The sequence below is a fragment of the Coccidioides immitis genome, assembly GCF_000149335.2.
Source record: "Coccidioides immitis RS genomic scaffold supercont3.1, whole genome shotgun sequence".
NCBI lineage: Eukaryota > Fungi > Ascomycota > Eurotiomycetes > Onygenales > Onygenaceae > Coccidioides > Coccidioides immitis.
In genome coordinates, this window is record NW_004504310.1 from 6633354 (window position 1) to 6657325 (window position 23972).

Consider the following 23972-nt stretch of genomic DNA (forward strand, 5'->3'; position numbering starts at 1 on the left):
TTTGCAAGGTAGAAAGGAAGTGAGGGCTTGAAGAAAGAAAAGGAGCTCCAAGCTTTAAAATTGTCTTGAAAGCAATATATGCCTTCAATTTGGAGAGGAAAAACCAGCACACTTTGCGAAGCGCTGACTTGCAGAACTACAATCAATGGTTAACAGGTTGTGCAGAAAAGACAACAGCTGCGCCTGAAATTCAGCGGCTGTATTAGAGCAGTGAGGGTGCCTCTGATAATCCCTGGGAGTAAAGCATCAATGGAAGTGATGGCTAGGTGAGACAGGCCTCTGGAAAGCGTTGTCACTTTCTGCTGAGAAGTACGGAGTAGAGGATGCCATGGTTAACTAAACAAAGGGATGAAGTTAGTTATTAAGAATAGGGCTGAGAATAGCATGTGATCCAGGCAAAACTCTATTTAGGCCAAGACCCGTCCACTCAGGATCAAACTCACGTGATTATGAGCCGAGGTTAAGGTGCATTACATAATGATGAGGCTTGCGCCTGCTGCTCACCGCCTCTTGGCCGAGAAACATGCCGGGCACGATCATCCTCAACCATCCCTCCGCTCCACCACTGCACTGCATCTCTCCAATTCAAGTGTCCTCTGGATATTTGTCGCTGGAGGTTGCGATTATCCTCTATCCTCGTCTTTAAGCATTTCTCACCTCTTTCTAACCCCCATCTACTATTATTGTGATTAACATGGTGATACTGTCACGAGGCGATGTGTGTTTGTATGCGATTGCTGTGACGCCATATTAACATTCTTGCACACAGACGGGCTCCTTGAGTGAAGCTGAATGATGCATCCTTCCATGTCCATAGACAATGGGTTTGCTCTGTTTATCCATTATTAGGAACCCCTGTCTTTATACCATTCAGCTCTACTAGCACTGTTACTGCTGTTCCTGCAGAGCTAGTAAAATGCTGGGCAGGCTCTTAAACACGGCAGCTTCGGCTTTCAACTCTAATCCTCATTCTCCGCGTAATCCTACCCAGCTTGAATCTGTTACAGAAGAAGAGCACACTTCCGGTCTCCTGTTCCCCGATGTCAGTGTCCTCCAACGCTCGCGAACTCATACATACCCACTCCAGATCAGCGCCCTCTCTCCAAATGCCGCTGCTGCCAGCAGTTTTGATGATAAAGGTGGTTTGGACCTAGATGAGACGAAGGATTTTCGGATCATTATTGCTCAAAATGCAATGGGAGATCGTGACGAACCCTGCGTTCTGCTTGATACTTTGAACCTTTTAGGAGCAGAAACACCGTCCCGATCTTCTCAGGGATCGCCGCTCGCAGAAACGCCTCGTGGGAGACATTCTCGGACTTCGAGCTCATCGCAAAACGGACGAAGACATGCGGTACATGGTTCACAGTCGTCCATTCCAGATCTAATCCCAAACCCACCCTTCACTGACTCGAGAACCCGTGATGTTGGTAATATGAGCGTGTTTCTGCGTGCCCGGAACCGAAGATCTACTTTCTCCACCACAACCGGCGAGGATTACCACCAGAACCGCCTTTCTGGTGATAGCGGTGACTCCGGCCTCTTGAACTGTATATTTGGAAGCAGCGCCTTTAGTTATCGTGCGTCATCTACCAAAATGCACATAGTCCCTGCTGGTGGAGAATCTCCATACGAAATCGGAAACCGTTCAGTTCAGCGCCGACCACATCACCAACGAGCGGAGACCTTTAGTTCCCCATCGAAGCCCAAAGGCCTATCTCGTGAGCTTAGCGTCGCAGACCAGGGTTCTTCATCCGCAACAAAGATAACTGTACTGGTCACCCGGATGTTTAGCGTCAATCTTCCCGAGGCGCAGGGCCTGACTGCCGAACCTCCCGAGCCTCAACTTTCGTCGTTTGCTAAGCTATTCTCTTATAATGATTCGGCTCATTACAAGAAACGAAAGATAAAAGAGAAGAAAACCCCAATGTATGCCGTTGCCATCGCCGTGCAACTTCCAGTGGCTATTCGAAACCATGGACGGCAATACAGCCCCTGTGGGCAAGATACCCTGAAGCCTCCAGGGTTGATATCAACGTCTCTAGATTCTGACAAACGATGGCATTTTGCTTCTGAAGATGGTTCAACATACTTATCTGCGGCTTCAAATCTAGATGAAAGAATTGATACGCTTGTTGACTATTGGGACATCATCACTCGCATGCTTTCACATCTTGAGAAGGTGGCGAGCAAAGAGATCCTTTCGCTTCTCAAAGAGGCCGACCTACTCACAATTCAGCGGCCCAAGCCCATTAAACAGCCACCAAATATGCAGCGGACGAATCAAACTATGATCCACTTGCCTCCCAATAGCCTTGCGGGTAACGTAGCTCTCCAGCAGGAAACTTTACGCGCGATTCACCGAGTCTCTTTAGCTCTCAAAATCCCACGTGTTGTGACAGGGCAAAGTCGATGGGGTGTTTGGAGGGATGAAGCCCGATGGATCGCTAAATTTCTAAGTGAGAAAGAGCATAATTTTTTCTTCCTAGTCTTAATTACAGCATTCCTCGGGAACCATACCGATTGGCTTGGTTCACTTGGACCTGAATGGCACAAACGACGCCATATCTTGCACCAAAGAGCGCAGCAAGATAGCGAACTCAGCATTCCAAATAGAACCGTTATCATATCGCCTTGTAAAATGACGGCAAGGCGATTGATATTCGTTCTTTCTGCATTTTTGCCAGCTCAACAACGGCCAGATACTTTATCGTCACCTCTACGCCCAAGCACTTCTGCTTCCCTGCGCCAAACTTCTCAGAGCCCCCCCAATCCCCAGTTTTTCCGACGAGAATCGCTTCGTCGAACACTTAATAGGCGAGCTAGAACTCGTAATTTTGTCGACGAACAGGAGAATTTTAAGAGATCCGCAAGTGTTTCATCGAATGAAACAACCAATGCCCTCGCCGACGACCTCGAATTTATGAGTATCTCAGCTCGTCAAATTCGCCGAGACTCTGATGTTCGGTCTGTTAAAACCGCTAGCCTTCCGATTCCTGCTAATAGCATGAGTATGCGGAAAAGCAGCACGGCCATTGCTGCTCCTGCTGTACCTGGTACAGCTACACCCGTACCGCACTTTGCCTCTCAACGTGGGCCCCGACAAAGGGGTACCACTGCCGGGCAGTCTGAGAACGTCAGCGCAGCATCCGCTAATTTAATGCAAACTCTCCGACGGAGCGAAAGCTCAAATGCTGGTTCTACCGGCAGTGATTATCCCACCCCTAGTAGATGGGGAAGTTTGCTCTCCAATTTTTGGAGTTCTCGGGAAACGTCATCAACGGCTAAAACTGATGCTCCTCCATCTCTTCGGCGAGACGAGACGGATTCCTCGATCTCACCTTCTCAAACCGCCAATTCCCCCGTTTCAACTCTGGTAAAGATGGCGGGAGAAACTGACAATGACTCTTCTGGAAATATCGGATCAGGCGATAATTCAGATTTGCCTGGAACGTCTATTCCCCACACGGATTCAACAGAAGTCACCACGGAACTGTCTCCGGAAGAGCAAGATATTTGCGATGAGACGCCTGCATCTCCAGTGAAGCTGTGCGTAGAGGCAAGTGATGGCGTTGTGGATGTTGAGGTACCTTTACCTGGTTTTCTATCTCTTTCTTCCTCAAATGATTCGACTATGGCCTCCCCGCGTAAAACTCGCACCTCAATCACCAGTATTGATGGCGGGGCCTCGTTTCAGACCGACAATTATCCTTGCCCAACTACTCAAAGGGATTATGAAAGGCTTAATCTCAACGTTGCGGGTTGGCTTAGTCGTTATCACGAGGACTTTGTTCTTCAAGCAGTACGACCGTATCCGACATTAGAAGCCGATGTCAGACGTTCCATGTCTGCAGAACCAACACCAACTCACCTTCTTGCTACAATGACTACAGTCCTTAATGCTTCGGGCTGTTCCGAAAAGTGGGTAGATATCTGTTCAACGTTAATTGCAGACACCACTTCATCAACTGTGAAGCGGCTTAGATTACGTCGAAAGATATCTAGCACAAAGTCTGGCTCGGGCCCCCTTAGTCCTACGATCACGTCGTCTGGACGCAAGACCTCGTTTTCTGCACCCTCTTCTGCATCAGATCCGGGCATGTCAAGCCCTATTGAAACGCGTTTTATCGAAGAAGAGTTCATTGAAGAGCCTGTGATGGACCTTGACGGCACCCTTGTCGACGCTGTCGAGCGTGTGTTGGCACAATCCGGTCCCCCTTCTGCCAATCATTCTAGAACTGCGTCTCCTAATCGTGGCCGCAGAGGAAGACCCGGTCCAAGTCAGCTGGGTGACAGACAGACTCACGACGCGAGCAATACAAGCGAGGTTCCCACTTTCGAGGTTCCCCGGAATGAATGTCGTAGAATGGTTCTTGGCGCCCTAGAGGAAGTCGTACGGAGTGTGGCTGCCGAGTATCGCCGAGAAGAGTCGAGCACAAAGCTTGATAACGCGGATATTAAAGGCTCTTCTCGAACGGCTAGAAAGGGGATCGGCACCATTGCTGATAACACTTTGAGAGAGGGCATCCGTAGATGGTTGATGGATATTGAAGAAACGTGTTGATATCGACCTCTCGTCCCCACTCCGGCAATCTGATCTTCCTCGTCGCTACTCCAGCTTTCCTTCGGCAACACCTACGTTCCCTCTTTCACACCTAGCAGACTCTGGACATTTTTCCCTTTATTTTTTTTGAGGTTTTACCATTTGATACCCGGTTATAACTTGGTCGTTTTTCTTTCCCCTTTCCCAGATCATGTTCACCACGCCTTTACTTAATTATTCACATATGCCCTGCTGGGAGCCCTCTTGCGATCCATTTCAAGTCGACCAATTTTACTTTAAATTTTTTAATTATCAATGTTGATAAGTGAGCATGCCTTCTCCTGTCAGTAGCATTCTCGCCCGCGTGCAACGTTATTGCCTCGTCGGTCATTATTCGGCGTTTCCGCAATCTAGCTGAATCGTCACTGGAAAGCTTTTACTTTGAAATCTATGTGACAGATCTGGCGGCCTTTTAGCTTTCTTTTTTCTCATATCGTCGGTTTCTACATACGATTCGCCCGTCACTGTGAATATTTTTAAACGTTAATTTTCGGGACGTTTCGCTCTGCAGCGCATTCTCCCACGCTTGTTTCTAGCCTGGGTGTTTAGTTTGGGTCCCCGTTTCTCCATATTCCTGCTTAGCAGGGTTGGTATAGTTTTAGTGCGTTGGCGAGGACATATCGATCATAGCGTGGCATATCATACATGGCATTAGGTGGGCCTGGATGGTTGCATGAATGTGGACTATTTAAATGTTATTCCACGAAATTTCATTTTACTTAAGGCAGTGCCGTAAATTTCTCTTCGAAAACCATAATCCCGTCCATATATCCTAGTATAACGCCAGCAAATTCCCCTGAGCGTATCAAGAAAACTCCATTCCCCCAAGTTATCTTAGCTGCCAGAACAAACGGATAGCATGACGTGTGGGAATGACAACATCCACAAATCCAAAGTTCTCTCGCTACACGCCATCATTTTACTATTGCACACAACATTTTAAATCATCAATCTCTCAACCTTCTGCTTGATATTCCGAATCTGCGCCGACAGATCGCTAGCTTCGTTGCTGGTGATGCTGGCGGCGATAACGGCACGGCTTACACCGCATGCTCGGCCCAAAGCGACTAAAATCACAAGTAAAGTCAGAGAAACCGGGCTCGTCCAAGGGAGCAGAGCATATCGTACCTTTGCTAGGGACATAGACATAGGGGGTATTCTTATCTTCGCAAAGTAGGGGAAGATGGAGGAGGATAGCAAGCGGGGAGGTATCAGCAGCCAGAATGATCAACTCCGATGTTCCGCGGTTGAGAGTCTTGGTGGCTATTTTTATATCCGTTAGCTTGCTTCCAAAAATTAATGTATTTCTGAGTCGGTTGCAACCGGCCGGGGGGAAATAATTAAAGAGTCTGAAAGGCATACCTTCGTTAGCTCCCTTCTTCAACTGACGATAGTGAGATGCTTGCTGGACAAGATCGAGGAGTTCAGTGGACAGAGCTTCATCGGCGATAGGCCAAGCTGTGTACTTGCAAATATGCGGAATCGCATCGCAGACGTTAGTCAAAATTGCTATCGAGAGCTATCAAGAAGTCCCTGATAGAGTTCGGGCGAGGAACGGCTTGGGAAAAAGGAAAAGGGCCATACCTGCTGATTGTTCATTCGCCATGTTGAGATAATCCTTGAAGGATGCGTCGCAATGAGCAGAGCTATGGCCGGGTTGGAGAGCGGATGGAAAGATTCGAGATGCTTGAAGCTGTGTCTTGCTGGATGTGCTGCAGAGGAAATTTTGCTCGCCAAGGTTAAATCACGTGATAGGTTTGGTATTTCTTACATCAGCATTTCGGGTGCCTGACGTCTTTCAACTTGTAAGTCTGGTCAACATCACCAGCGCGGAGACGATATCTCTCCGGTCGATGTCACTGTGAGGGGTCTCGAGAATTTTTCTTCATGGCAAGTGTGCCGATGACCTGCTTGTTGAGGTGTGTCAAGTCATCGATGGTCTTTTTCGGAATCCTTCAGCATCTGCCCTCCGCGAATACACGGACAACGCCCGACTTGTCCGTTGAGTAGTTGACTACAGGCCAATTGGCGTGAATCGCAATTGAACTTTAATTCTTTTGCTCCTTCAGACAGTTAAGGTTGTTCTAGTATCTGATTTCAAAGTGTCTGGACTCGATGTTCCCCTGAACAGTGGAGTGAAATCGACGATGATACCCAAGCCATGGTAGCGCAAGGAGTACAGTGTACTCCGTACTGGCTCATATTCGTCGGTGAAAGCATATCATTTTCTTCAATGGCAATATGCATTGCTGATCATTTCGATTTCACCTGCAACACCATGATCTACAAATCCAGAAGCTTGAAGAAACCCTCCTAGCAATGACCAGAACATTAGACTCTGGCTCTGTGCTTTTTTGTTTCATAGACGCTATTAAGAGGGCAGCATTCAAAATAGGCCCAGTACTCCGTATGGGCTTCCTGGTTTTAGAATTGCCCAAGTCAGTGACGTGCAGCCTCGGGCGATCCGAGCGTACTTCCCTTCCCCCGCCCCTTTCCCCAGTGTTTATCGCAAGTGCCTTTCACTTCCCAGGAGCCGTCAGGTCCCCGCCGACAGTTTCCTTTCCGTAGTTGGGAATTGATACCAGGTAAAAGCCAACCGGATTCTAACAGGTGGCAACCGTCTAATTTTCGTCGAGCTGCAGGATGTGAATGGGGTTCCAATAGACAGTATCAGGCTGGCACATGATGCGAAATGATATTCGTGGATAAGCCCTGGGGTGTCACTGGAATTCGGCTGCCAACGTTCACTTTCGGCCCAAATCAAGTCATTGCAATGCTTTGGACAAATTCTCAACTTGAGAATTAATGCTTTACCTCCTATCCACGTCTATTATTCCCTAATTTGGGGCTGTGGAGGTCTTTTAGGATTACCTGAATATGGTTTCAATGTCGCATCTGCGTTCCACTCTCCCAAATCAATCCAACACGCTGGATTGAGACCAGAGCAGTGCCCAAAGGAAAGGAACACCTTAGACGTATAACCGCGTCTCGCAATAAGTTACTTAGGAAAGGGAAAATGTAAGTCCATCGAGCGCCACCTGTCCTCCCGACCTTTCTCCCGCCCCAGTCCCTTGCTGCGCTCCTTGTTAACGAGGAATAAGATATCAGTTATGCGTTGCACTCTAGATCGTGAGTCTTCCCACACCATGAGCACGGAACGTCTGGCGACTTTCGAGAACAAGGCTTGCTGTGAGGCCGGCCCGTTCCAATACCCCGTAGCTACAGGGACAAATGCATGCAGGTGCATGTAATGTTTTATATTTCATGTTACTTTGAGCAATTACGCATGCACCTAGTCAAAGATCTTTTCTCTCGGGCTCTGCCGCATGGGTGGAAGCACTTTAACGGGAAACAGCAACTGCCTTGATAACCTGGTCAGATCTTCAATATGCGCACTCGCCCCTCTGTTTCATACCCGAGTTCTTCGTTCTAGTGGACCCCGGCGCAGCCCTTTCAATGGCTTATTATGCGGTTTCCACTTCAGCCACAAACACCCCTCCAACGAAGTTAATGGGGTCTTCGATCAATCCGAAAGACGAATATCCAGAACGCCAGCCAACCTGGTCGTAATTACCCGGCATAGAAGAATGCCCCTGTTCACTTGCAGCCCTCATAACAGATAACCTTGCAACGGGATTGGACAATAAACCCCGGCCTAGGGCCGGGGTTCAGAAGCAGGGAACACGCGGAGGATATGACACCCTTGCCCTTTGGACCAAACTAAACGACTTGGCTGTCAACGCTTGGCTTCTTGAGTAACACTTCTCTTCTTTGTTCGGACCGGAATTGTCGTTTAGACCCGGTCGGTGCCTGGCCGGTATCCGTCGACAAGAGGAGAAAATTGAAAGAAAGGGGAGTAATGCAGTGCGCCACGGCAAACCGTGGAGTCTTTGCCGATGCCTTAGCCGGGAAGACTGGTCAATGATTGTATGGGGTATCCAGACAGGTTTCTGATGCGAAGCTGGTAGTTCGAGCAGGGGCGGGACAATTAACGGCCCCGAGAACGGAGTATCTATTTTTCCCAGCCGCTGTTCAGCTTGGCTGAATCCACGGATTTAACCCCAAACCTGGAGGCAGGGTACTGGCAAAAAAGCACGAAGCGACCAGGATGGGCGGCGAAGTTTCATACTCGCGGGAGCTCTTGCGGTTCTCCCATACACACGGTTCACACACAACGCTGAGCTCCGTACGCGCATCGTAGGGTCGGGAGCTGGGTAGGATTGGCATTTGCGTTGTGGAATTTGACGCGGCTACGTACACATATACGCCTACCTTGTAACCTTCACTTTGCAGTGCATCCCGAAATTTCACCGCGCTTGCATCGGGAATCGGTTCTAATCATGCATGCATCACCGTCGTGATTGATCTCTTGAGAACTGCAGTTGATTTCCAAGCGAGATGGAGTCGAGGAGACCCTCATACCTAGCCCTTAGTGACTTTCCTCGTGTATTCCCAACTTCTCTGGGCTATAGAGTGGTGACGTGGTTACATACATATGGAGCTAATTGGCTGACTAGTTTGGGAGACGAGATCGATCGTGACGGATCAATGATCAACTTCGCCGCACGGCGCCACGCCAACGGCCAACAGAAAAAGCAAAACGATGCGAGAGTGTGTCGTTACATTCTTACGCAGACGGGTGTGTAGATATGCTTGTTCCAAAAAAAAAAAAAAAAACCGAATTTGTCTCCGAGTTCTCGTGTCCCATCATGTCGTCCTGGCCGACTACCGGTTTTTTTGTGCCTATGTAGCATCCGTTCATGATAGCGCAAGAAAATCCGTCATCTTCAATTCCACTCCCCCCCGGGGGGGCGGAAACCCAACAACCGGAAGGGAGGGTCGAGGGACAATCCAAGTCGTAAAAGAAACCCCGACCAACTCTTAAGTCAACCTCTCGCTGTTGGATCTGAAAAACAATATTAATATACGTAGTGCTTAGTCCAATAAGACACTGAACATCCCCGATCATTTGGAGCTAAGAAGCAAGGGAAATGCAACAAGCGTTTCGTTGATCTTGCGGTGTACGCCTAACTAGGGACAAACATTCTGGGGTTAAGGCTTGTCTGGCTTTGCCCATCGAGTTGGAACGGGTGATTTGTCATGATAAAGAAGGTGGTTAAAGTAATAAAGGTACCGGATACTAACACACATAGGAATATACATGGGATATTCCATACGTCGGTATCCTTAGCTAAGTATGGTCAAGCTTGGAAAAAGTAGGGAAGAGGACCAAGATCCCGCGCAGTAGTTTGTTGTTGGTTATGGCGTGTTATGTTTGGGTGATAGCATTACTGATGGTGATGGTTCCCTTGGATTCGACACACCGGTTCAGCTGCGAGGTTACATGTCCTTTTCCCGCGTAGCGCCCGTCGAGAATGAAATTTTCCTTTTTTTGTTTTTTTTTTTTTTAAATCGTGTTTCTCTTTCTCTCGCGTCCCGACGCAATCAATCTCTCTCGTCGTATCGCCATAACAAAAAAGAGGGAGGACGGCGGCCATGTGTGGGATTTTATACCTTGCTATGAACAGGGAAGAGAAATGTAGGGCATGGAACTACGCCGTAGTCAGTTAGTTCGTTAACCTCTTCATCTCGGCTCGCTTCTGGCGAAATCGGGCCGGCTGTTTAGACTTGAAAAAGACGACAGCGAAGCTGGTTATCAAGCCGAGAATCGAACGTCGCATCGTATTGCAAAAATATATTTTAGTATGTGCTTGAGCTGGTTTTGGCGGCCCCGAAACCCGGTGCATCATCCCCGCGGTCAAGACTGGTTGGATAAGTAAATAAAATGCTATTTATAATTTATACATGGGAGTTCTGCGGTCTGGGCGCCGGTTCGCTCTCTTTCTTTCTTTCTTTCTTTCTTTCGTCTTCGCTAGACAACGCGTGTTCACCAATGTATAGGATACACAGATGCTTGGAAGAAGCGGACCGCGAAGGCGAAGAGCGAAGCGGACCCGAGAATCAGTAACAGCAGTTAACTTTCCCAGGTCTCTCGCATCCAACTATCGCGTGGTTCGCAAGGATCAGAAGGTCATGACCCATGTAGGAGTCGCAGGTGATGGGAGGGGGGGAGTTTAGCAGGAAAAGAATACCAAGAAAGCAAAAGTTTGCCCAGCCATGGCCATGCATGAATACGCAGGAAAGAAAAATAAATAAATAAATAAAATAAAAAAAAAAAAAAAGCATAAAATGAAAGAAAAAAAAGAGCAGTCTGGTTGCCATCAAACCATGGGTCGCTGGCCAAACGAAAGTATTGCTAGCAATCCTGACGAATAGACGGGAACAGGCCATTGAGCCCCGTATGCCAGTTGAGATCAAAACGCGATAAACGACAAGACAAGCCCATATCTCTCGTGAACGGAGGGGGGAGAGACGGCCTCGAGACAGGCAATAAAACCAATTTATCAAGGTCTCCCAGACCAACCAGACAAACGGGGCGTTGCGAAGAGATCCGAAGTCCCCGATTTAGGCGAAAAAGCAAAAAAAAAAACAAAAAAAAAAAAAAAGAAAAGAAAAGGCCTTCTTGGTTCGTATGTCAAGAAGCAAGGTAGCAATTTTTAAGCAACAAGTCCTCAGAAAACCCTGTTCTTAGCACACACTGAGCCAACATGACAAGGGGGAGAAGGCCAGAAAGCATTTGTCTTCTGAGCTCTTGAATTGTTCTTCTGTTTTTTTTTTTTTTTGGCTTCTCGCATTCAATTCTTATTCGTTCTATCGACTGGCAGGCCGCCTTCTTTTCAATCCTGGACCCCAAGGAGCAGTGAGAAACCTCATGCACTCGGCCCCAAGTAACCTTGGCAGCAGAGTCGAAGCGAAGCTTGGAAAAGAGAGAGAGAGAGACAGGAAGATAGAGCTCCAAAACACACACACATCCCCCCCTGCACTTCTTATTTTCCAATCTGTCCTTAGATTCATTCTCTCTGCAGCGGGAAGCTTTGGCGTGCGATAGAAAGAAAAGCCGTTGAACCATATCGGCCCGGCCCAGCACAGGCTCGTTAAAGCATAAAAATAATCATAAAACGAGAAAAAAAAAATGGGAAATTAACTCAAAAAGATCCAGGAAATCCTCCTCGGTGCACTCCTTAGACGCCGACGGTCGGATAAGCAAATCAGAGGAAAATCGCAGGAAACGAAAACGTGCAAGCTCTCTCTCTCTCTCTTTTTTTTCTTCCCCCCCTTCCGGCCCCTCTTGGGTTTATTTTGGGTTTTTTTCGGTTAGTTGGTACCAGGTTTTTTTGCGGCGGTCCCATTCAACCGCTAGCCGGGGGCCTCCGATCGGAAATGCTTCCCACAAGCAGTTCCGATCGGTTGTGAACCTTGAGTCTCTTTACAGCTCACGAACTCAAGACACAACACGTACGTTTTAGTAGTTACGTTTATCGGTGCTCCGTGGTTAGCGAGGGTGGACCGACGGGGGGGAACCCTGCACCATAACGAAGGGGACGATAAGGAAAAGGGTCCCCACCGACGGCGTTCTTTAAAGCCGGGGATAAAAAGGAGAGAAAGTGAGTGAGAATAGGACCTGCATGGAGCAAATGTCGGAGCTGAGACGACATTATACCGGAGTGGGAAGAATGGCCGGCATGAGCTTGTTCCGTTTCTTTGACGATCCAGGTGCTTTGCAGCTCGATATATTTAACAACAATTGAATTACGAATCTGCTCCTTCGGCTACTCGCGTTCAAACCCGACCCGAGAAAGCAGAGACGTTCGAAGCGGCAAAGCACGGTGGTGATCAGATCCGTCTTGTCCTGAGAACCGGAGCTGGGTCTATGTACTAACAGTGAAACACCATTCATATAACAATGCCAGCATTTAAATAATGGGAATATTGGTCGTTGTCGTCATCGTCGTCAATCTTTTTTTTTTATTCTATTTTATTTATTTTACTGTTTAATTTCCACCCTCACAAAGAGCAGGCCGGACTGGAATGACTATCATTCTCCCGTTTTCTACTACGTAATGGTTTAGCTGGGGAGCGTTCTGGGTGTTCGTAATCCTTCTGGGCAGAATCCCTGAAGACAACTGAAAGCAAACCTGATAGTATTACGGCGGCGGGCGGGGGGTGGGCTTTGTTTGGTTAGAGGGCGGAGGTGATGTGCTGCAAATCAGCCAGCTCCCAAGATCGTCCAACCCGGTTGCGAAACTGGCCAGCCGATCGGGAGGGCGGGGGAGAGAGAGAGAGCGCCACGACAAGATGATTGCGGTCCCGAGAGAGGGTAGAGTATGTATGTACGGAGTAGTTAACGGAGTACATAACAACATGATAAGGACTGGGATTGTGCTACATACTCTCGTCGCCTGGCATAGTATTTTACCGAGAGCTTAAAAAGAAAGAAGGCCAGTTATATCGTTGGACGGACCAGGCAGGCTGGCTGGCTTGGAGTGGTTTAATGTCCGAAGCGCGGTCAGGCCGGGTAACAAGTACTCCGTAGTTGGGCCTTTTTTTTTTTTTTATATTTTTTTTTAAAAAAAAAGGACACTCGACAAAAGGTGCTGACAAGGGGTTCCGGCTTGGCGACGGAGCGCTACGGGAATATTTCGCGGCGAAGAGGAGGAGGAGGAGAGCGAATGGACGACGGACTCGCCACGGAAGACGACGCTCAGCGCGATGCCATGATTCAGGAGACGGCGCGGCGACTCCTCGACGAGTCGTACGATCACCCATCACCAGATTCATGCCGATTTATCAAAATACTAATTCTAAAATTATAAAATTAAATTACAAGAAGAAGAAGGCTCCGGAGAATTAATTTCTTCAGTGCGACGACAAGAGAAGTGAAAGGAGATACATTGTAGCAGCGACATGAAGCCTGGCCTGCATGGGATGCGAGGATGTCTTCGCCATCGGCAACTGTGCGACTTTGCAGCCAGGCAGATCGACGGTTGGACTATTGGAAGATCGCCTCTCGTTTCTTTTTCCCCGCGTCGGTCTGCTCGGGTTCGACGCTGCTTGGTTCACGGTAAATCAGAAGCGCTATCTCGGCAGTGCGCTGGGTTTTGGCTTTTTTCTTTTTTTCTTTTTCTTTGGACCTGTTAGTTAGCGCACCCTTTTTTTCCTTTTGCCTTTCTGTGCTATGTAGGCTCGCCCTCCCGGAACGGCTGGGGAGAATGGCGAAGGAAGTGATTTTCAGGACAAATTCGTCATCGCTGGATTGCATTTATTTCAATGCGTTCCGATTTGATCTTCCTGCACACTCGACTCGATCATTGGCTTGCTCTTTTTTCTTTTCTTTTCTTTTCTTTTCTTTTTCTTTTTTGTGATGCTGGTCCTGTTCTTCATTTTACATTAGTAACTACACATGTTATTTCTTTTTATTTTTATTTTTATTTAAATTGTATTTGCTTTTCCTGAATAACCTTGGGAGCATCCATCGCAGCTCAAGCAACGGTGGCAGCGCCGCACGGAAGCCCGATCGAGATCAAGAGACACGGGATCGAGTGCTCTCTTCACCGATTCCTCCGAGCATCCATAGACTTTTTTTCTTTTTTTTCTTTTTTTTTTCTTTTTTTTTTCTTTAGATTATTTTCTTTTTATTTGCTTTTTCACTCCGTCTGTGTGAAGAGAACCCTGTGGTCGTGTTTGATCTGCTCATTAGCGGGCTGAATTGCTTCTCTCGGCAAATCCTCCGTACAGTAGCTGGTTTTAATCAATGCCAGACCAAAAAGAAAAAAAAAAGAAAGAAAAGGCAAAAAAAAACTAACTGCTGACTCCTACGTATACGTACATCCATACATACTCCATACTCCATACTCCGTACATGCGCGGCCCATTATCCCCTGAGCGAGGGACCACAGGACAGGGCCCATTGATTATCCTCAACAGAGGGTTTGGTTCTCCGCCCCGGCATGCGAATTGGCCGGAGAGCAGACAGCGCCATTTGGTCTCTCTTCGGGTTCGGTTTTCTTTTTTTTTTTTTTTTTCGCCCCACAGCCGGCCGCTCCATGTCCCCGACCTGTCCCCGACCAGATGCAAGCTCTGCTCTCCCTCTCTTGTCTGTCTCTTTCTTCTCCCCCTCTCTCTCTCTCTGTGTCTGTGTGTGTGTGTGTGTGTGTGTGTGTGTGTGTGTGTATGTGTGTATGTCTCGCGGTCATCAATCACCAATAAGACGGGTAGACGGCCCATCCGTACAAGCACAGGCGAAACAAATCATGATGGGAAGACCCGTCGGTACCCCAAGGCCGACAGAACCGCTCCTTTGTCCCTCGGTTCTCCGTAGTTTTTTAGTTGAGATAGTGAACCCAAGAAAATAGAAAAATCTTAAAAAATAATCGTAAGAGAGAGAGAGAGGGAGAGAGAGAGAGGTCCAGCCAATCGAGCCAGTTTGCACAAGCCGCTTCCGCCGAAACCCTCTTTTCCCGTGCGCCGTTCTCGTCCTGCTTCTCGGCCTGGGTGGGAAAGGAAAAAAAAACGCCCCAACGAGTCTTGCTGCGGGCTGCTTTCTCCCCACCCTGGCCTGACGCGGGTACCGAACTCCAGGCCATAATTACCCGTCCGGAGTTGGGCTGGGGTTCGCGAGCTTGTGTCTATCCACTCACTCTCCCTCTCTCGCTGGCTGGCCGGCCGGTTCCCTCTGATCCTTTTTTATTTCAAACCGTGTGCAGGCATTCTCCGGTCTCTCTCTTCCCCCCCTCCCTTCCCCCCATACGTCCGTTGTACATACATACATCCATACATGCCAGACGAAGCAAGAGACAAGAGAGAGAGAGACAGAGAGAGAAATAATAATAAATTCGATAGTTCCAAATACGACCCTGCAAATCCTCCGAACCCGGTCAGCTCCTTGTCGTCAAGGGGGGTCTTCATTGGGTCATCGTCCTGGAGAGAAAAGAAAGAATACATAAGGAAAATAAAATAAATAAAATAAAATAAAAGAAAGAGAGAATCAATCACACGAATAAAAGAAGAGATAAAAAAAAAAAAAAGAAAAACATAAAACCGGCGAACATCCTCGATCTCGACGATAATAGCGCCCGCCCGCAACCAAGCTCGATCCCAACCGGCTTGCTTTAGTTTTCGCCCGCCAGTTGATCCCGAGGCCCCCGAACACGCCATGTGCACGGCTGGTCAGCAAGGCCCAGCGACTCCGGAGCATTAGTTGGTTAGGGGAACAGCCCATATCTATCCAGTCGAGACTCACGCGCAGACGGGAACCTCCCCCTGTGTGCGCACACTTCTCTCTCGCATCTTCCCGGCCTTTCTGTCCCTCGCTGGCCTCTCCCGCCTTTGTTGTGCTCATCTTCTTCATCTTCTCACCCTTCTGCTGCCCTTATTCTTTTCCCCCAACCCTCCTCCCATCTCCTCTCTTTCTCACAACTTCCATACATACTTCACCTGTTCTGGTGAGATCCTGCATACGCGGAGCAAGAGTGAGAAAGACAAGAAAAGAACAAAAGCAAACATACAAAAGCAAACAGCAAAGAAAGAAAAGAAAAAAGAAAAAAAAAAAAGGAAAAAAGGAATAACACCCGGCGTGGAATGGGCCTCCCTTTGTTGCAGCATCTCCGGATCCCTTGTTGAAGCTCTAAACAGCACTGCTTCGGCAATTCCTCACGGCCTGCGCGACTTTTTCTACTGTCCGTCCGCGCGCATCCTGCTGATCTTGCCATAATTAACCATCCTTTTTTTTTTTTTTTGTCTTTGCTTTTCTTGTCTTTTCTTTTTTTTGGTTTGTCTCTCTCCGCCCCGAGTCTCCCGCTTTTTCCTTGCCGAATACCTACTCTCCCCTTTATAATACATCTTTCGCCCTGCCACCTCCCGTTACAACGCTACGGTCCCGAGAAAGAAGAAAGATCTCATCTTATTCCCCGCGCCTGTTTTGTTTTTGTTTTGTTTTTTTTTTTTTTTTTTCCCTTCTTTTCCCTTTTCCTCTCTTTGTTACACAGGCAGAGTCGTGAAGTGAGCTCGAACAAGAGAAGACAAAAAGGAAACGAAAAAAAAAAAAAAAAAAAAAAAAAAAGGGGAACGACAAGCAAACGGCGTCTCGGAGTCGACCGAACGAAAACCGTTCAACGACCAGCTATTACCAGAGAGAGGGCGATCTCGACGGAGAGTACCACCCGGACCCGAAAGAAAGGAAAAAAAAGCCCTATTCCTTCGCAATAAAAGCGAAAAAGAAATGCCTGCCGTGGCGTAACCTGGAGGAATTTCATACTTAATCCGAAGCAGAGGCGGAAAGTCGAAGAAGAAGCAGAAGACGAGGAGGATCAGGAGCAAGACGCGCTGATATAGATCCTATTCCTGGCCTCTTAATTCGACCTTCTTTTCCCTTTCTCTCCTCCTTTTCTTTTCTTCTCCTTTTTGATTGTTAGAACCCCATCCTGACCCGGAAAAGGTCTGTTAAATCCATCACCGTGGAGAAGAAAAAGGATCAGCCCGCATTGAAGATGCGCTCGAGCATTGCTTGCTCCCGCTGCAGGCGGAGCAAGATCAAATGCGTCAATGCGGGTATCGACACCACCTGCCGCGCCTGCGAGTCCTCGGGCAGAGAGTGCGTCTATCCCACACCTGCAATCGGCACCGCCAGCGCCGCTGCTGCCAAGCGAGACCTTGCCGCAATGGCTGATGGAGAGGAGCGGAACGGCGACTGGGAGAGCCCAAAGCGGCAGCGCCCGAGAAAGACGGCACATTCGGCAGCCTCCGGTGCAAGAGACGCTCACAGGGGGACGAACAGCCACCAGGCCGTCCTCGACCCTACCCTTCTCACTGTCAAAGTCTGGGAGAGCCTGTTCGATCTGTTCCAGCTTCATTTCTCTGCGACCCTGCCGTTCTTACACCCCACTACGTTCCTCTCTCAGATTCGGCAGTTTTCCACCAATCCCGCGCAAACTGATACGGCCAGCCGACAGTCGCAGAGTCCAGCACCTCGAGCGGAGCTGTCGCCTTTGGTCCTTCTGGGAGTGTTGACTCTGACTGCCCGTTTTCATCCGCAGTTGATTCAACACCATTCACCCTCATCTACCGCCCACCCATCAAACCCTCTCGTAGCTTCCGAATCCTACGCCAACGCCCTACGCGCCCGCTTGGTCGCAGGCGACGGAGGCGACCTCGCATCCGCAGACATCCATCGCGTCCAGGCCTTCCTGATGCTAGGTCTGCACGAATGGGGCATGTGCCGCGGCACAAACGCATGGATCTACGTCGGGATGGCGATCCGACTAGCCCAGGCAATGGGACTCTCCTTCGAAACCGAAAACGACCGCTTCTCGCGTCGCAGCTCCCTCCACTCGAACCTCGACCAGAAGGATCAGAATTCAGACGACATCATCGAGCAGGAGACCAGGCGACGCACGTTCTGGAGCTGCTTTGTCATGGACCGGTGTCTCAGCGGTGGCAAGTTTCGCCCGAGGATGGTCAAGGTGCGAGATGTCGGCATCCAGCTCCCGAGCGACAATGCGTTTGCGTTCGGTGAGCGCGTGCGAACGTCGCGCCTGGGTGAGAATGCTGGTAATCGCCGATCGCAGAGCTTCGAGCCCCGAGTGATGCCGGGCCTGCGTCAGAACGTGGGATTATCCGACGATCTGAAGCTCCGAGCTAACGGATCGATCCTGAGCGACCCGAAGCAGTGGTCGAACGCCAGTCATCGCAGCGACGGAGTTGAGAATGGAATTGATCGCTGGGAAGTCGGCGCTGAAGAATGTGTTCTGAGCAGACTAATACGCATCATTCGTGTTTGGGGAAGTATTGCGAAATGGTCGTGTGCCGGTGGACGAAGGTCAGTTAGCACACTGTTGCCCCCTTCTTCCCCCTCCTTTTTTTTTTTTTTAATTTTTTTTAATTTTTTTTTATTTTTCACTTTTTATTTTTATTTTTATTTTTATTTTTATTTTAATATTCTTTTCCGTTTCTGTGTAACCAGCTAAAAGGCGTTATTTTCCACAGAATTGACCAGTACCCTCCGTGGCATCCCGATTCGCAGTTTAATCGGCTGAAAGAACTCCTGATCGAGTTCCAAGAGGGCCTGCCGCGAAACCTGCAGTACAGCGCACGAAACACCGATACCCACATCATGTACAAGAACACGCTGGCGCCGTATTCGCTTATGCATATCATTTACTTTCTGTCGGTCATTGTGCTACATCGGTCCTATGTACCGTTTTTGCCTCTGCGCGGCATGGATCCGCAGGGACCGATGGACGAGCCTTCGTTCCCCGCCGAGGGCTTCCGGAGAGACATCACTCGGGAGGTCTTTCGAGCCTCTCGACATATGATCGAGCTTGTCAAGACCTGTTATGAGCGCGGCGTTTTGATGGAGACTCCCCTGGTTGGATTTGCCGTCTACAATGCTGCTTCCATGGGCGTTTACGCGGCTCACTTTAACCATATGGACCAGGAAGGTTACATCTGCTCGAAACCTAGCTCGACCGATGTCATGCCTGGTCTGGGCGGCCAGGGACAAGCGGAGATCCGCAGGGCCGTTGAGATCCTTGGGAGTATGAGGTCGCGACTTCCAATGGCCGTTGGCTGGTTCCGCACTATCAACAGGCTGCATACGTTCTTTGTCAAAGCCAGGCGAGACTACAAGCGTACGGTGCGGAGCCGGGAAAGTTTGACACCGAGTGGAGAGCTGCCCTTTGGTGGTAATCCTGATGAATTGAAGCTCTTGGAGAAGATCTTCACAGATATGGGCGTTGCAGAGGATCAGACTCCCGACTCGAATGGCCTCAGCGACGAGCCGGTCGCGCCTCATGTCAATGGGACCGACCATACTAATGGCAGTGATGCTGGAAGCAATCATGTCAGGAGCGAATCTGGTGATGCAGCAGAGGCCAACGGCGACAGCACCACGCGACGAGAGACCTGGGTTCCTGTCAACAGTGCCGCTCACGAGTCAAACCGAGAGACAGAAAGACTCGATTCCACCATCCTTCGCCCGATCGAAAGCGATCGATGGGCAAATCTCCCAGGACCCCCTGCACCACCTTCATACAGTCTCCCATCTATCCATCAGCATAACCTAGCACCGCCACCCTCCAGCACTCCACAATCGCTCTCCTCTTCGACAGTATACTCCTCTTCACCATCTTATCTTCCGTCTGCAAATAACCGTCTCCAACCACTCCAGCCCTGGCCCACCGCCCGTCAACCTCCGCCTCCTCCATACTCGCAATCCCTTCCTGCTCTGAATGCGGCCGCACAGCAAAACTTCCCCATGCCTCCCCTCGCCACCACACAACCACCGCCGCCTCCTCCTCATCTTCCCTTGCAGCTCCACCAGCATCACCCACGTCTTACTCCACCACGCCTCCTTGACGGTGCAGCGTCGCGCATAATGTCTCCAGTACCTCCCGACCCCGGAACGAGCACCGTGTGGACGAGCAGCCTAGGCGGAGACGACGTGATTGCATTTGTGGAAGGTGAAGGCTTAGAGAAGTGGGCAACAAGCAGTGCTACGCCGCACGTTGGAGTGCAGGGCGGATGGTTGGCGACGATCTGGGATGGGTACGGGCATTAAAAGGCTCTCACACACACCCTCCTCGTTCTTCCTGTGCGTATCTGCCGAGCTCTTGCTCATCTGTTTTTAATTCCTGCATGTGTGCTATTGAGGTCGTGGCTGGGTTACCTTTATGTATTTGTACTTTTCTTTTCTTTTTTGGTATCTGGTGTTCTGCGGGAATCTGTTTCATTATGCTATGGGTTCTACATCAAGGTGGGATGGGGGCTAAGGGATGTGTGGGCGTACGTTTTACCCCGACGACGAAAAAGGTCGCATCATGTTACATTGTTCTATGCTACATACACATACGCATCTGGGAGCTGGGATATAAGATTTTCTGTTTGGTCCCTTGTGTTGCTTCCCGCTCTGTTTTGTTTTGAGGATGGACGGGGTTAATGGGATGGGAATTGGCTGGGAGGGAATGGAAAGGAACGGTAACGGGACATGGGAAACGGGCATTACGCTTATCATCATCATCATCATCATTATTATTATTAGTATTTGCTTGTTTGATGTATTCCAGATCGAATTGTTTTCGAGTTTTCTTGAGAGCCCTTTTTCCCACTTCCTTTTTCTCTTCTATGCCTGCGGCTTTAATTATCCGAGGATTCGTGTATGCTTATAATACTTCTTTCAGTTCGTGTCTTTTTTTTTCTGCGAGTGTTTTAATCAACCAATTGATGGAAGGTTTTAATTTTTATCCTAGAAATGGATGCGTCCTATCTCCGATGCCTTCGTTCTAACTTCTCCCGTTTTCTCAGATTCCTAGGCATCGTCATCGTCAGCTCGCAAACGGAGATATCAACAAACAAACATCGACATTCACGGGTCGTCGAACTCTCAACTCCGGCCTCACGTTTTCATATGAAAGCTTCAGAGCCTAGCGTCTCCACCTCGGGGCAAAAAAGAAATGAAAATCAAATACATAAATCAAAAAGACATGCGCACACGCAAACCCCCTTGGCCCTTTGAAAAATCACACACGCGAGCTTGCTGAGGTCCGCGGCATGAGCCACTTTTCTGCACGGGAGTGGTGGCTGTGATACCGAGTGCTGCGTTAAGCCGATGCAGCTTAATTAGTGCTCACCCCCTCCGTCGGACATGACTAGGTGAGAGTTACATTTGGGGGCGCATCGAGTTTGAAACAAACATCGCCCGTGGTGGTGTTTTCTCCCGTCAAACATGCTATGTCGAGACAACAAAACAAAAAACAGGGAACGCAGGTCGATTCTCCATAAAAAGACCTGTTTGCTTGAGAGCTAGAGAAGGGTTATATATCATGGCTCTCATGTGCAGTTCTTGTTGACTTGGAGCTTGGAAGGAGTACCTTCAGCATGGAACCTTCGCTGATCGACAGCTAGCTAGTTCACCCGCTCTCCACTTCCCAGCGCACAATGTATCATGTGGCAAGTTAGCCTGTGAGTTACATTACACAGTTAGTTACGCAGGTGGCTTCTCAAGTTGCTGGACAGCATCCTGGTCCTATCAGTCTCATGAGCCTCCCCAGATGCCCTCCCTGCCTTTGGAGAGGCACCAGGCCACATGAGCCCATATCAAAATCGGCGCTCCAAACGCACATCTCTACTTTCAGGTCGATATACACCCCACAAGCGGGTATAGCACCCATCGCGATTATACTGGTTGGGACATAAGAGCTTCTATCTTGCAGCCAGCGGCCCTCTCAACTCTACTTTGCATCGGTGGTGTGATTGAGATCGAAGTCCTCCTCGCTCGATGCAACCGTAAGATTCATGCGATCCACTTAGGTTGTTGTGGCCTCGCTCCAGGATGTTCACTGCTTCGGACTGCGCAAACTGACAGTCCCGCCCACATAGTCCCCAGTCAATGCTCTGGGCAAAGCACGATATAACGCGTCCTGGAGAAAGGATCATTGGACATGACGGGCGTTCACCCCTGCCTTTGGGCCTCGCAGGCTCGTACAGATCGCGAAATCGAAAGCAATTCAAGGCAGACAGCATCAACCCGAAACAATATTCCAGAAAATGTGCGGCTCAACCGGGGTACGCCGAGAATTTGATCAGTAAACATGCAAAGAATTTGAGTACTGTGATTGGCCTCCCAAGAAAAGAGAACCGCAGATCTTGTACTTAAAATTGCGTAACATTCAAGAAATTCCCGAGCCACCACATTGGCTGAAGACATGGCAGCTCTGCAGCAGGCATCTACCAAATATCGAAGCACAGACGAATGGTCTAGGCTTCTGGATCCGCCCCGACGATGAAAGAAACTGTGGCAGTGAAGGAGAAGTCACATCAGGCTGGTGGATTGAGGAGTTTGGACCACAAAGCCTGACTCATGACCGGATGCGAGAAAGGTACAGGAGAACAAGGACATCCTGGATGGAAAAACGGAGAGAATATGGACAAAGAGAGGCCGATACTGGTGCCAATGCGCAGCGACAAGGGCTGTGGCCAATGCGTAAGAATTGTTTTTATACCCAATCATCAGCTGAGATTGAACAGAATCGGGATGCATATCCCCTCCAGGATACGGTCAATTTCAGCTGAGCTTGCAAAGCGCTAAACAGGACTCTGATCAGATTGGCAAGGTCGCTATTCAATATGGAGTAATGATGACCAGGTTTCTACTTCGTATACTCGTGTCTGACACCAATGAATTTGTTGAGCTTCAGCGCGGAGAGGAAGACAGAGAATTCCAAATCCAAATTTGGAATTCCGGACCACTTCTCTAAACCGCAAAGCAGGGTATAAATACAGCGAAGAATCCTTCATGATATCTCTCTGTTCAAACTCAACATCGCTATCGATACCATCAAGACATTCTCACAAGGTCACTTTCAAAGAGCCCCTTATCCATATTTTTTTTTTTCCTTCTAAATCTGAAAACCAGCCATCATGAAGCTCCTTGCAATCGTTTCTCTCCTGGCGACCGTCGTTCCTTTGCAAGTTCTGGCCGAGACCACCTGCTGGCATAACTCGGACTGTAATGAGAGATGGGTCGGATACACCTGCTCCTGTGCCAATGCACGCGTCAAATTCATCAATGCCATGAAGAGTCAGGGTATCAACTGCTGGACCGGCCCTGGTTTTGGCGTCGGCTGTGACAATGACTGTGGTGGCAAGTGTGACTGCGGCCGCAACCACCACTGGGAGGGTAGCTGCTAAATGTCAAGTGAGTCCCGTCCTGTTTCTGTTTGGATCTTTTGACTCATATAACTGACGTGTATAAACCGTAGCGGCTGCGATAATCAGTCCGGTCGTGGTCATGGATGCCCCCGACACGAAGCAAATGTGGGTATAAGGGCGTCCGATTTATTTTGCTGGGGTTCAATGTAATTGGTGCTAATCCCCATCATAGGTTAACACGAAATTTTTTGTCGCCCTTTCAACGTTGACTTTTCCGCAGAGACAGCTAGGGATAGATGGAATCTCGAATGACCAACCCACTGTCGAGCTCGGTTTCCATTCATGGCGCATGGTCCGCGAGTATTGGAAAGGCTCTTATCTGAGATATGACCTTAGAAAAAGCCCTTCGCTCACTGATAAGATGAAATGTTTTACCCCAGATCTGATGCTATGAAGGAGGGCAGTGGCCAGTCCCATCATTCCTGGTTGTATGGCCTGTTAGTAGTTGAGTTCAGATCTTCAGTCTATAGTGAATTTCAATCTTTGGTGCAGAGTAGTTTCTCAACAATAACATGTGCTTCAAACAAGTGAGGTCTTTGTGGAGTAACCGTGTTGAAAGATGCTTCACAGACTGGCGTTTCAAAAGACTAGCTAGCCTATTAGTTAACTAGTTACTTAACTAAGTATGCGCGGAAGCTTGAACAAGAACTTATACCATTCAAGTGCTCTCTCTCAGTTGCTTGATTGTAAGAAGTCCCAAACCAAGCTGAGAGCAAAAACCTCTGCATTGGATCAAAGAAGATCTGAGCTGAAGACTAACTTCATG

At 48.9% G+C, this 23972-nt stretch overlaps 6 protein-coding genes across 6 annotated transcripts; 5 read left to right on the plus strand and 1 right to left on the minus strand.

The window, feature by feature from the left end:
• Positions 1–586: 586 nt before the first annotated feature.
• On the plus strand, positions 587–5308 carry CIMG_00711 (uncharacterized protein). Its single transcript, XM_001246939.2, has one exon. The coding sequence runs from the start codon at positions 917–919 to the stop codon at positions 4562–4564; it is 3648 nt and encodes a 1215-aa protein (XP_001246940.1). The 5' UTR covers positions 587–916; the 3' UTR covers positions 4565–5308.
• Positions 5212–6290, minus strand: CIMG_00710 (small nucleolar ribonucleoprotein SNU13). Its single transcript, XM_001246938.2, has 4 exons — positions 6188–6290; positions 5966–6061; positions 5732–5866; positions 5212–5670 (listed from the first exon to the last, which is right to left on the minus strand). The coding sequence occupies exons 1-4, from the start codon at positions 6207–6209 to the stop codon at positions 5543–5545; spliced, it is 381 nt and encodes a 126-aa protein (XP_001246939.2). The 5' UTR covers positions 6210–6290; the 3' UTR covers positions 5212–5542.
• A 6509-nt stretch (positions 6291–12799) lies between these two features.
• Positions 12800–13355, plus strand: CIMG_00708 (uncharacterized protein; the record flags this gene model as incomplete). Its single annotated transcript, XM_001246936.2, has 2 exons — positions 12800–12826; positions 13107–13355. The coding sequence occupies 2 exons, from the start codon at positions 12800–12802 to the stop codon at positions 13353–13355; spliced, it is 276 nt and encodes a 91-aa protein (XP_001246937.2).
• A 3634-nt stretch (positions 13356–16989) lies between these two features.
• CIMG_00707 (C6 transcription factor) lies at positions 16990–20057 on the plus strand (the record flags this gene model as incomplete). Its single annotated transcript, XM_001246935.1, has 2 exons — positions 16990–18317; positions 18485–20057. 2 exons carry the CDS (start codon positions 16990–16992, stop codon positions 20055–20057), a joined length of 2901 nt encoding a protein of 966 aa, XP_001246936.1.
• A 1383-nt stretch (positions 20058–21440) lies between these two features.
• On the plus strand, positions 21441–22752 carry CIMG_10613 (uncharacterized protein; the record flags this gene model as incomplete). The annotated part of the gene is made up of 5 exons (XM_012358835.1): positions 21441–21457; positions 21660–21781; positions 21973–22060; positions 22216–22478; positions 22547–22752. The coding sequence occupies 5 exons, from the start codon at positions 21441–21443 to the stop codon at positions 22750–22752; spliced, it is 696 nt and encodes a 231-aa protein (XP_012214258.1).
• A 163-nt stretch (positions 22753–22915) lies between these two features.
• CIMG_10612 (uncharacterized protein) lies at positions 22916–23600 on the plus strand (the record flags this gene model as incomplete). Its single annotated transcript, XM_012358834.1, has 3 exons — positions 22916–23174; positions 23257–23315; positions 23379–23600. The coding sequence occupies 3 exons, from the start codon at positions 22916–22918 to the stop codon at positions 23598–23600; spliced, it is 540 nt and encodes a 179-aa protein (XP_012214257.1).
• Positions 23601–23972: the final 372 nt, after the last annotated feature.